The following is a 13,632-nucleotide window of genomic DNA, read 5'->3' as shown; positions in this document are numbered from 1 at the left end:
AAGCAACCTTTTAACTCCTGTGAAGTTAAAAACACACATATACTTGCACCGACACTAACAATCACAGCATGAAGTTTCTCCTCTCACCATCATAAATTGCTTTCCAATCTATGAACTAGGAACAGTCTTCAAGAACATCATCAATTAAAAGGGCATCTAATGGCCACTGTGCAAAAAATATCTGTAGTGCCCTATCAGGCTAAAAAGCAGTAGATCAGTGTAATAAAAATTTTCAATTTTTATGTTTGAAGTAATATCCAAATTCTGTCTGTCACTGAAAGAAGCAGGTCTACTTCTTATGTATACCTTAGCTTTAGCAAGGTGACCCTACAGAAAAATTTTTATCACTGATTTGGAAAGTTAGTATTCCATTGTATTACATGCCAAATCAACACACCCTCTGACCACATTTAACACAACGGTTGTTCCGGAAGCACAGGAGGGGAAAACTGGCTGAGGCATAATATTACATCATCTCGTAAGTGCTCCGAAACTGTTCTAGTTCCAGTTCTCTCCTATGCCACATCATCAAAACTGGTCTCATTATTCCACAGGAATGATGAGCCACAACCTCAAGCTATGAGTTAGTTACTGATTCGAGATCAGTTTAGGACAAGTAAATTATCTTCCAAATCAGACCTGGTTTTGGGATGGAACTTAGGAATTGAGCCATCAATAATGTAGGACAAATCTACACTTGTTTTGGTGGCCAAGAGATCATAACCAGCCTGATGTTTGCCATTAGCATACAGACTGGAATCACAGAGAACACTCGTGTTTTCTTTATTCTAATGAGGAATTTAATCAGCTCATGAAGAAATTGCAACACTCCCTTCACTTGATTTTCAAAAGTCGTATTGTTTAAACTGCAAACCAACAACACCTATTCTCAAGATTACTTCTAGACTACCAGAGTTAACTTTGTAACTCAGTCATAACTATTTTTAATTGGCTTTCCTCTTGAAGCTACTGAGCAGTTCAATCTAAATTTGACAGAGAGATAGAAGTAAAAACTGGAAAGGAAAGAAGTCTGGAAATATTTCCAACATTCCTCTTTTTTTTCTATAAATAATGATATTTTATGGCTACCATACTGCAGCAACTCAATCTCCCTGGAAGGTTAGGCCAAAAAACTGTCACAAAGAAACCCAGGGAAATTTTCTTTTGCCCCCAAGCCCCATTATCATGCAGCCATCACTCCAACAGCTCTCTCCCTCACATGCAAGAATGCTCTTCCACCTATTTATTCAGACGGCCAAACCAAGGTCAGCCGGCCAACGAGCAGACAACTCCCCTCCTTAGGTGGTCACACACTCACAGCGTAGTATACATACACAGCTTCTACCTGGCTGTGTAGGGTGAGGCCTACCTTCTGCTCAGGTGACAGCAGCATAGCTGGCTTTATGTTTGCAAGGGACTTTAGACAACACATCACTGAGGATACCACAGAATGCGCCAGATGAACTATTCTCAGTGACTAAGTCTTAAATTAAATCCCTTGTAACACTGAAATTAAAATTTAATGGTTACTTGGTTACATGAAAAGCTGTAAATAACTAACAGAATCTAAGTAGGTAAAACAGCATGTGTGCCAGAAGAAACTATTCAGCTTCTATATTTATAAAGGATATTTTACAAATTCATCAAACTTACGTATCTGAGTCAGAGCTGGAGTCATCGTGACTTTGTTCAGACTTCCACCTCTTGTGCCTATCAATAAGCTCAGTCAGGTAGGAGGTTTTCTTTGCATTTCGTAAAATAAATTTGTGTTTTAAGAGCTCTTTTGCAGTCGGTCTCTTAAAAGAAAGGATTCTTTTATTTGTATTTGAAAGTGTTGAAATGACTCATAGTTGAATCACTATAAAGAGACTATTAAGCAAATCAAGCAATACTGTCACAGACTGTGTCTTGATGCTGTATATCTTAAATATATCTATTTGTATCTACAAAAAAAGTTAAGATGCTGGTGAGTTTGTTGCCCCACACTAGGAAAGCTAAAATGCATTTTTTCCTACACAGAGACTAAACAATAAACTTTTCAAAAGTGCCTAAACAACGTATTAACTTCCTTTGATGTTCAACTGAACTACAGCCTCTGACATCACTTGGGATAGAATTTTCAAACGTCCTTTTGGCTGTATTAGAACAATATTAGAAATGATGCCTCTGTCTTAAAGCTTTCTGTCAATAATTTTTTTGCCGTGCTTTATCGATCTAGTTGTCAAACCTGATAGCCAAAAAAAAAAAAAAAAGCTAAAAAGAGTTCACAAGAAAATCTATCTCCCATTTAGACCAATTTCTGTATTAAAAGTCCTGCACAGTAGAAATCTTTAAGTAAAAAAGAGCTAAAGAGAATAGCTTAAAAAAGCCAAAAGTTTGCCAACATGTGAAAAAAGGGCACATAAAAAATCTATGACTGGAACCCTTAAATGCTTTTTTTTTAATAGAACAGTTGATTTTTCAGAGTGCTTTAATAAAGAAGACAAAGAAAAGCTATCTGTAAGTTGTACAAGTTTATGATCTGATCAAGTTTATCTACTGGTGCACTATTTCCTTACCTGTTCCACTCTGCTTTCATATCTTAAAATGCTTTGTCTATTTCAATTTTGAAAATCAGAATGCTAAATACACAGTATTGTTATTGGTAAAGGAAAAAGCATTTCAACCTGAAAATAGCAAGTTTTAACTTTCATTAATCTCTTCAAATACATTACTGATACTGATTTTCCCCCCAAATTCCTTGCAAAGGAGTTTTTCATAGACAATATGTGTAAACCAGTCAAGTTCTTTATTAGAAAATAACAAACATTTGAAACTCACAAAGGTTGGGTCCTTGTTCAAGCAGGTCTCGACAAATTCTTTGAGAGATTTACTGAAGTTTCCTTCCAGTGTTGGTGGATTGCTCTTAGGAATGAGGAACAAAACCTTCATCGGATGTAATTCTGAATGAGGTGGCTCTCCTTTCGCAAGTTCTATGGCTGTTATGCCCAATGACCAGATATCTGCCTGTAATAAATAATACTTCAAAGATTAGGTTGGAAAAAGAAGGGAAGCAATGCTGCTTGCAAAGGTAGATTTTAACCTTCATTGTAAATTGCTTTCATGTGCAAATTGTTCTTTTTAATATCCTCTGCCTATCTGCTCCCATTTTTCTGTGTCTCCTAGAACATATTGTTTTAAACATTCATGCCTGGTCTTCAATTTATTTTTTTTAAATAAAATTAGCCTTGCTAAACTGCAGTTCATAAATACAGAGGTATTACTCTCTACACAGCATATCATCACATATAATAGAGTGCATAAAGTTCAGCAGTTCTGCTCATTAGTTCTAAATCTTTCTGAAGTCTATATAATTTAATTCGCAGTTAGAATTGATTTTGAAGGAATTTTTTAAGAGTAATGCTGCTCAACAGTTCCAGAAGTCTTTTTTTTTAAAAGCAGTGGTTAGTAAAGTTGCTGTAAAACAGTATTTTATTTACCATATTGAAGTACATCCAAACAACCTTATACCATTAGTAAATTTTACCACATTAAGATCTGCACAGCTTCAAGTCTTGAACAAAAATTATTCCCACAGGTTCAGATGAGAGTTGACTAACCATTGTTAGCTACAATTTACTGCAGTATTGCCATAAGCGTTTCCTGTCTCACTCTACTAAGTAAAATTTAGTCCAACTTTGATGTTCATATAGCCAAAAACCAGCCCTGTGCAAGAGGAAGAAAGATTTAAAAAGAAAAGTTCTGAAGTTCCTAAGTTCTAAAATGCATGGCTCTGAATTATTATTTACATGTCTCATACAAGCTGCTGAAATTTTAGTATTCATGTGGAATATTACACTTCTTGTTTATTTTTAAGCAGTAAACACAATTACAGTGCCTTGTAAATATTACACACGGTCAGAGGAAAAAAAAATAAAGAGTATCTTAAAGAAACAAACAATTTGGGAACAGGATTGAATAAAATTACAAAGAATAGGCAGATTTTGTATAGTAGGTCAGGAATACATAGTTCACTTATGCCTAAGCAGTCCAGAAATGTAATGTAATATTGAGAACATAATATTGGGAATATAAATTTGAACTTCATTTGATATTGTTTAATTCCACTGATTAGCAAAGAAAAAAAACATAGAACATATACATTTATCAAATCCTGAATTAAAACTGCATTTTTCAAAAATGCAGAAAGCATGCCTTTGCCAACAGCTTGGCCAGCCTAGTAAAGAAGGCTTTAAACTAGGTGGAGGAGGGGGGTGTCATAGAGAGTGGGTAGTCAACAAATCACAACTCGGGTTGGAGGGCCTCCAACGCGTGCCTGCAGCTGGGGATGTGCGTTTGGGACATGGCTATGGGTGACCCCAGTACACCCTTCCTGGGAAACCTGCAGGCATGACCACCTCTCTGAAATGCCTGTACACCAATGCACGCAGCGTGGGGAACAAACAGGAGGGGCTGGAGATCTGTGTGCTGTCACAGGGCCATGGTCTCATTGCAGTCACGGAGACATGGTGGGATAGCTCACGACTGGAATGCTGCCATGGATGGCTATGGGCTTTTTAGGAGAGACAGGCCAGGGAGGCGAGGTGGTGTGGTTGCTCCTTATGTGAGAGAGCAACTGGAATGCATCAGGCTCTGCCTAGGGGTGGAGGAGGAAGAGGCAGTTGAGAGCTTCTGGCTGATTGTCAAACAGCAGAGTAACACAGGGGACACTGTTGTGGGTGTCTACTACAGGCCATGTGACCAGGAAGAGGAAGGTGATGAGGCCTCCTGCAGACAGCTGGAAGTAACCTCAGGATCACAGGCCCTGGTTCTCATGGGGGACTTCAGCCACCCTGACATCTGCTGGAGGGACTACACAGCAAGGCACAAACAGTCGAGGAGGCTCCTGCAGTGCATTGATGATAACTTCTTGTCACAAATGGTGGAGGAGCCTCTGAGGAAGGGTGTCCTGCTGGACCTTGTCCTTACCAACAGAGAGGGACTGGTTAGAGATGTGAAGGTTGGGGGCAGCCTTGGCTGCAGTGACCACAAGATGGTGGAGTTCAGGATCCTGCAGGAAAGAAGTAAGACAACAAGCAGGATTGCAACCCTGGACTTCAGGAGAGCCAACTTTGGGCTCTTCAGAGACCTACTTGGTGGAGTCTCATGGGTTAAGGTCCTAGAAGGAAAGGGGGGTCCAGGAGAGCTGGCTAGTATTCAAATATCGCTTCCTCCAAGCTCAAGAGCGGTGCATCCCTATGAGTAAGAAGTGCAGCAAAAGGGGCAGGAGACCTGCATGGGAGAGCAAGGAGCTCTTGGCCAAATTCAGACAGAAGAAGAAAATACACAGAATGTAGAAGAGGGGACAGGCTACTTGGGAGAATTACAGGAATGCAGCCAGAGTATGTAGAGATGTGGCAAGGAAGGCTAAGGCCCAGCTGGAATTGAGTCTGGCAAGGGATGTCAAGGACAACAGGAAGGGCTTCTTCAAATACATCAGCAGCAAGAGGAGGACTAGGGAAAATGTGGGCCCACTGCTGAACGGGGCAGAGGCCCTGGTGACAAGGGATACAGAGAAGGCAGAATTACTGAATGCCTTCTTTGCTTCAGACTTCACTGCTAACGGCAGCCCTCATGAATCCCAAAGCCTGGACATGAGGGAGAACGTCTGGAGAAGGGAAGACTTTCCTTTGGTTGAGGAGGATAGGATTAGAGACCTTCTGGGCAAGCTTGACGTCCACAGATCCATGGGCCCAGATGAGATGCACCCATGGGTACTGAGGGAGCTGGCGGATATTGTTGCCAAGCTGCTCTCCATCATCTTTGAAAGGTCCTGGAGAACTGGAGAGGTGCCTGAGGACTGAAAGAAAACCAGTGTCAATCCAGCCTTCAAAAAAGGGCAAGAAGGAGGACCCAGGCAACTATAGGCCTGTCAGCCTCACCTCCATCCCTGGGAAAGTGATGGGACAGTTCAGTCTGGATATCATCTGCAGACATAAGGAGGAAAAGAAGGTGATCCGGAGTAGCCAGCATGGATTCGCCAAGGGGAAATCATACTTAACCAATCTGATAGCCTTCTGTGATGGAATGAGTGGCTGGGTAGATGAGCAGAGAGCAGTGGACGTTGTGTACCTTGACTTCAGCAGGGCTTTTGACCTGTCTCCCATCACATCCTCCTAGAGAAGCTCAGGAAGTGTGGGTTAGATGAGTGGACAGTGAGGTGGATTGAGAAGTGGCTGAAAGGCAGAGCTCAGAGGGTCGTCATCAGTGGCATGGAGTCTAGTTGGAGGCCTGTGGCTAGTGGAGTCCCCCAAGGCTCAGTACTGGATCCCATCCTGTTCAACTTTTTCATCAGTGACCTGGATGAGGGGACAGAGTGCCTCCTCAGCAAGTCTGCGGATGACAGCAAGCTGGGAGGAGTGGCTGATGCACCAGAGGGCTGTGCTGCCATTGAGAGAGCCCTGGACTGGCTGGAGAGCTGGGTGGAGAGGAACCTCCTGAGGTTCAACAAGCGCAAGTGTGGAGTCCTGCACCCAGGGAAAAATAACCCTAGGCACCAGTACAAGGTGGGAGCTGATCTTCTGGAGAGCAGCTCTGCAGAGAAGGACCTGGCAGTGCTGGTGGATGAGAAGTTTGACTACGAGCCAGCAATGTGCCCTTGTGGCCAAGAAGGCCAATGGTCTGCTGGGGTACATTACGCAGAGTGTTGCCAGGAGGTGGACGGAGGTGATCCTGCCCCTCTCCTCAGCCCTGGTGAGGCCTCATCTTGAGTCCTGTGTCCAGTTCTGGGCTCCCCAGGACAAGAGAGACATGGAGCTACTGGAGAGAGTCCAGTGTTGGGCTATGAAGACAATCAGAGGGCTGGAGCACCTGCCCTAGGAGGAGCAGCTGCGAGAGCTGGGCGTCTTCAGCCTGGGGAAGAGAAGGCTGGGGGGGGGGGGTGGGATCTTATCAATGTGTACAAGTACCTGAAGGGAGGGTGTCAGGGGGATGGGGCAAAACTCTTTTCAGTTGTCCCGTGTGACAGGACAAGAGGCAATGGGCAGAAACTGAAGCCCAGGAAGTTCCGCCTGAGCGTGAGGGGGAATTTCTTCCCTGTGAGAGTGACAGAGCACTGGCACAGCTTTACATTTCAAGTACTTCAAGAATGGAAATTCTTCAGAAGTCTGTCTCTTTCAGAAATCTGTATTTGATAGGATGGCAGGATTCAGAAGCATATTTGAATTCAGATGAAGTATGATTACATTGTAATATATAAAAATGCTTACAGTAGAAATCAACATATTGGAATAACAGTTCTTGAAGAACCAGGTCATGAGTTATGTTGACAACACAGTGTAGACTGTGGCCAGGAAGACCATCAGCTACTAATAATGTTAAGTAGTGTTTCTGTATTAACAGAAGAGTCTAAACTTCGTAACAATTATTAGCTGTATCAGATCAAGATGCATGTATCTTTTTTAAGCCATATTAGTCGTTTTCTGTCATAACTCAGTTTTTGCTTACCCTTGCGGTATTGTACAATTTCAGCAGTCAGCATGAGCAAAGATACAAATCTAAGCAGAGAAGGAGCAACAAGCATTTAATAGTTGGTGTGAGGCATGAATAGCAACATAGTAAGGGAGTAAAGGAGCAGATGATAAACTGTATCAAAGGTAGCAATTAGACAGCGCTGTCAGGCCCTTGGAGAAAACCTGTCGGCGTGAGAGTAAGTAACAGGATTGGACAGGCGAAGGAACAAAACCGACTAACAGTAACCACATGACGGAGATGGCCTGCCCCTCCCTGAAGTACACTATACAAAGGACAGCCCTGCCTAACACTCCTCAAACATGACCAGCTTATGGAAAGAAAATTAGGTTAGCATTGAACATCTGTTTCTTCACTCATACATACGACCCTGATAAAATAAAATAAAGAGGTCTTATCAAGTGGCTGTTGCCCAACAGTAGTAAAACTATATCTGTACAGACAGCTTAGTCCGCTCTCAAAATGCCAAAAGGCTCACAGACACAAATATATATCCTTAGGTCATTCAAATTTTGAGCTCTGGCTTTGCAGGGCACTGATCAAGTACCTAAGAACTTTCTATGTTCCCATGACTTTGTGGAATCAAAAAGCCAGAATTCAAGACTTGAGGTGTGTTCAAGTGAATCACGGTGTGTTCAAGTGAAAGTCACTCTCAGAAGCCTACCTTAAAAAAGTATTACTCAACATTAGGATTTTGAGGTCTTTGAAGCTTCTAGAGGCTCGACAAAGCCCAACTAGCTCCTTCAAATGACCTCAACACGTTAAGACATCAAATAGGGAAGGAAGTAATACCACAAATGATATAAACTACTGTCAGAATTGGTGAATTCCTTGCTTGGATGAGGGTAGAAAGTAACAGCCCATCCTGTCTCATTGGGTAATGGAACATGCAGCCCACCTTCCACAGAGCACAAATGACAGCACTTTTCAAATGGCATATTTTCACACCAACTGAATCCATATTCTTAACAGTGCTGCTGACATTTTTTTTCCTCCAAAAGCACAAAAATCAGTAGAGGCAGATTAACTTTTTCTATGTATTTGTTCTCTTCCACTTTAAAACAGCCATCAAAAATACTCATCCATGGACTAGGATAACAGGTATAAGAAATACTTGTCAAAAGCATACTACTTCCTACCATCTGGATGGACTTAGCCTGCAAAAATATTGTAGGTTTGGATATAAATTAGGAGAGCTTCATTCCATGCCAACAGCTTTAGCTGCTAATCATCATAAAAATGTACATCTTCCTAGACCCAGCCAAAGATGATTAGCTACATTCTGAAGACCAATTTGTATAATTCAAGCTTGAACAAAAAAAAATCTGTAAATGAAGAAAATAAAGGAAGGTACTTTGGCTAATGCTTTGAATACCAAAGTTTCTTACCTTTGAATCATATGCTGACTGCTTTATTACTTCAGGTGCCATCCAAAATGGTGTTCCTACAAAGGTATTTCTCTTTATTTGTGTATCCGTTAGTTGTCCTGCTACTCCAAAATCTGCTAGTTTTACTTCTCCTTGCTCAGAGAGCAATACATTAGCAGCTAGAATTAAAGAAAAGGAAACAGCTGAAATTAATAGTTTTGATGCTTCAAGATTCATTTCTAGTGCACGAGCTATTCTAAAAACTATTAAGACATACACAAAACACAATTTACCTTTAATATCTCTGTGGATTTTCTTTTCCGAATGCAAGTAATCAAGTCCTTTGAGTATCTCCCTCAGTATTGTGGCAATCTGGATTTCATCAAGTGAGCCAGGTTCTAACTAGGAGACACAAAAATATTAATACAAGTGCGTACACACACACACACACACACAAAAAACTTAAAGGTTATGACATGGCAAAGAAATAAGAGAATAACTTGTCAAGTATTTGTGATCAAACACATGAAGTAAAGTGAAAAATACATATATATTCCACTTCAACTGTCTTTAGTCAAAGCCTGTCTTGCTATGTGGTTTATCTTACGAAATCATGGTATATCTCCCATTAGTCAGTCTTACCTAGTAACTTCTGAACCTACTAGCCAATTGTAATAAATCAATTGGACAGAATTCATAAGTTCCTAAGAACTTAAGACTGCTGGTTGGATAAAAAAAAAAAAAAAAAAAAAAAAAGCTATCCAAAATTACCATGCAGTTTGTTCTTCTCTCTCCTAGTCTTTCACATAAAAAAAATCTATTTTTATAGAGTAGTGTGAGAGAGAATTAAATTCAACAGCTCAGTATCATAATTATTTTCTTCTCATCTAATCAGCAGAGGAGAGGTCAATTTATTTGGTTTTATTATGTCTTGTCTTGAGCCTAAGGAGAGAGACCTACCTTAAATTGCTGCTGCCACCTCAGTTTCTCTTTATTTTAGAAACTAATTTCCCTCCCTATACCACACCTCAAAACTTCCAGTTTGTTAACTTTGTAACATGAGACACAGCCCAAAATACTTTAAATACATGGCTCTACTTGACACAGAGTGTCAAGTTAGGGCTTTGCAGCTACCTCTTTAGATACATGCACAACCTTCGAAAAATACCTATCTTGTAATCTTACTATTTATATTGTATTGAACTGAGATGTGCAAGTCTACTGGCTGCATACAGATCCAAATCTCACTATCTGAAGAGGAAACTAAAGGACTTCAGGCAACACATCAATCACACACACTATTGCTGCACAGGATTTTGTGAAGCTCCTCGAAACACAACTTAAACTGTTAGCCCAACAAAAGCATTGCATGCTACAAAAGATTTTTTTTTCCACATAAAACCAAAACACTGAAGATACAAATCTGCAAATTGTTAGAATAAAAGGTTCTGAGCAATTTAATTCTTACGAGAAGAGATAGTGGGGACAAAGGAACTTGGAGCTCTCTCTATCTGAAGTCAATTCCAGAAAGTGAGCATGCCACTAACTCTAAAGAGATAAAGACAAGGTCATTACCTAAAGAGGCTTCCTTAATATCCTAGTTTATTCCACAGTACCAAAAATACAACCAAAGCAAGAAGCTATACCTCATTCACTTATCAGATTAAAATTTCAGGGATGGTAACATCAGAAAATCCTCAGGACAGAAATCCTCAGCTAATAGGCAGGAACAGATATAAGGCTTCAGGTAATGTAGACAATATATTTTACCTTTGTAGCTTCACTTACAAACTTTTTGCTTTTCTTTAGCTTTAAAGAGAATCAATATCATCAGGAGAAAATTAAGAAATTAGTAATTTTTTCACAGTGCGCTGATATACATATAGAAACACTCTGTTTTGTAAGTGCAACAAACAGGCAGACACATGACACTGCCAGTCCCCAAAACCCACTGAGAGATTCTCAAGGTTTTGTTCCTTCTAAGCTGCAAAAGCCAGTTCAGGATCTGGCAACATGAGACAGCATATCTAATAGAGGAAAACCTCTTCCGTCAGATGTTAGCCAGTACCACATTAGTGAAAACGGGCTATGACTAAGAATATCAACAGTTTTACCTTGGCCAAAAACCTGAATTACACCTCAAAACTGAAAAATAATTTATGTTATCATACTAAATGTACTTTCTCCTGAGAAATGTGACTTTCAAAAAGGAAAAAAAAAAAAAAAAAAAAAAAAAGCCAATGCATATTTTTAAGCATAGAAAACACCAGGCCAGCATGTCATGATGACACACATGCAGAACAAGGAATTCCAAGTTCCCATTCAGTCTCACCTAGAATATAGAAACAGGGTAAAGTATTCCAGTAATCCTGCCAGATTCAAGTTGAAAACCACAATGTAAATGTTAGAGCTAGCAAAACATACAGAAGGACATGAATTTGAAAATGGATGAAGCACATGCAAGATGTGTAATATTTAACCACTTAAATTATGATTTCAGTGCAGTGGCAAGATTTTTCAACATCATTCCAGGATGTGACCAAAGTCCTTGTATTATTGCTAGACAACAAACTTGGGGATAAAAATACGGCCATCAAACAAATTTTAGTTGTGCGATTAAAAGAAAAGATTTTAAAAACTTGAAAGAATCTATTTTACTTCTCCTCTTTTACAGATTTTCAAAGCAAAAAGAGGAAGTAATAATAAAGCTACAAAAGCAAACAAATATTTTCTAATTGCTCTCCTGTCAGAGAAAAAATACCATGACAATCTTTCTTTTTAGCATATCTTCATTAGGAACACTAGCCACCACAACATGGCCATATAACTCCCCCTTACAGGATGTGAAAACTAAAGGTATAAATAAGTTTGAAAAGATAATTAGATATAATCATAAATAAATACATCAATTACACTTAAAACATGGCAGCCCAATTGCAGGAACTCTAATAAAAGCATTTACTATCTTCCTGTCTTCTGGATGCCACATGAAGAATCCCTCCATATAGGCCTTTTTTATTTCACTGTTTCATCAGATATTTATTAGTTGCCTCAACTGCAAACAGCATACTATGCTACAAAGACTTCCACTCGCAGCCAGTATAATTCTAAGTTAAAACATGTATTTTTATTCCTAAAATAGTGTTTTAAAAACACAATAAATACAAGAATTACAATTCAAAAGAGAATAATTTATTTTAACTCATCTAGTGTAATTATTTTTCAATCTAGTCTTTCAAATATTCTGAAGTATGCCTGTTTTATTAAGCAGATCTCCTTGCAAAATTAGATACTAGAACTTTTGCTAGAAGAAAAGAGGAATAGACATGATATAAAATAAATATACAATATTTTATTTATTTATTTTTACACATGGTAGGCAAACACGCAAAAATCACCTTTCAAAGAAAGCTGTTTTAATGCCAGCTAAAATCGTGTCTCTATCTCCATTTGAATTTCAGTAAGAATTCAAATAGGGAAACTTACAGCTTGTTTTTGGGGGTAGAAATGGAGCGGTCTGGGGATGGAGGGCTTTGTTTTAAAATGTATACATCAGAAGTAATTTCACTAGCAGAAAAAAGACAGAAAACACTATTTTCAACTTCCAGTGTTCTCTGACTGAAGATCAGTGTTCTTGGATGAAAGTGTTTGTCTCTTCCTTCCAATACTATGTTGCTTACTTTCCTTCCACCCGAACATATAACAAATAATCAGTCTTGGCTTATAGAAAAAATAAGATTTTTGTGGCATTGGCAAACATTTTTTCTCCTTTCCTGGGAATATCCAAATTAAACAAAAGCTTTACATTATTTTCCCACTTAAAATAACAATCCTACACTTGTAAAACCGTAACTTTTTATATTATTAAATAAACAGCATCACAGGCAAATAACATGTTATAGTTTTTGGAATTATATAACAGAATAAGAGAGGAAAATAATTATGTGGGCTAAAAGAAATAAATTTACTTACAAGATCAAGGGCAGAGCCTCCACCAAGATATTCCATTATTATCCATAGCTTTGTATCCTGCAAAAGAAAACGATAAAAAGAACATTAAGGAAAAAGAATCGATTCTCTGTTGTTAAGTTATAATGGGACTTGTCTCATCCTTCTTGCTGAGGAGAGAATCTACAGTTTTGAACACCACCAATGTTTAGCTGCACCTCCAAAATACATTTGGATTTAAGATGCAATATTATTTTTAGTCCCATCTGAGAAGGAATTCATTTAGTCTGTCAAAAACTATTTACACAACTGTGCGTTCTCAAGAAAGTTTAATTTTGCTCTTTCAGTTTAACAAGTGGAAAGCTATCTCACATTTATCAGAAAGTAACAGTCCAAACATTAGAAGTTAATCACTACTATAATACTGTATTCAAGCTCAGTTCATGATACCTTTTCTGTGTACGGATACTAATACTACTAGAATCATAGAATCAGTAAGGTTGGAAGGGACCTCTGGAGATCATCTAATCCAACCCCCCTGCTCAAGCAGGGTCACCTACAGCGTGTTAGGCAGGGTTGCATTCAGGCGGGCTTTGAACATCTCCAGAGAAGGAGACTCCACAACCTCTCTGGGCAACCTGCTCCAGTGCTCTGTCACTCTCACAGGGAAGAAATTCCCCCTCACGCTCAGGCGGAACTTCCTGGGCTTCAATTTCTGCCCATTGCCTCTTGTCCTGTCACACGGGACAACTGAAAAGAGTTTTGCCCCATCCCCTTGACACCCTCCCTTCAGGTACTTGTACACATT

At 39.4% G+C, this 13,632-nt stretch overlaps 1 protein-coding gene across 2 annotated transcripts in view; it reads right to left on the bottom strand.

Moving 5' to 3' along the window:
- The window catches only part of STK24 (serine/threonine kinase 24), a 67,769-nt gene that overhangs the window by 11,565 nt on the left and 42,572 nt on the right, over nt 1-13,632 (bottom strand). For both annotated transcript variants that reach the window (XM_062566825.1, XM_062566826.1), the window contains 5 exons: nt 12,849-12,905; nt 9,170-9,278; nt 8,898-9,055; nt 2,821-3,006; nt 1,654-1,796 (listed from right to left, as the gene is read on the bottom strand). In XM_062566825.1, coding sequence (XP_062422809.1) covers nt 1,654-1,796; nt 2,821-3,006; nt 8,898-9,055; nt 9,170-9,278; nt 12,849-12,905 — 653 coding nt within the window. The remainder of the gene's footprint in view (nt 1-1,653; nt 1,797-2,820; nt 3,007-8,897; nt 9,056-9,169; nt 9,279-12,848; nt 12,906-13,632) is intronic.

Source organism: Rhea pennata, chromosome 1 (genome assembly GCF_028389875.1).
Source record: "Rhea pennata isolate bPtePen1 chromosome 1, bPtePen1.pri, whole genome shotgun sequence".
NCBI lineage: Eukaryota > Metazoa > Chordata > Aves > Rheiformes > Rheidae > Rhea > Rhea pennata.
The sequence above is the reverse complement of the archived record's forward strand: the minus strand, read 5'-3'. Positions and strand labels throughout refer to the sequence as shown.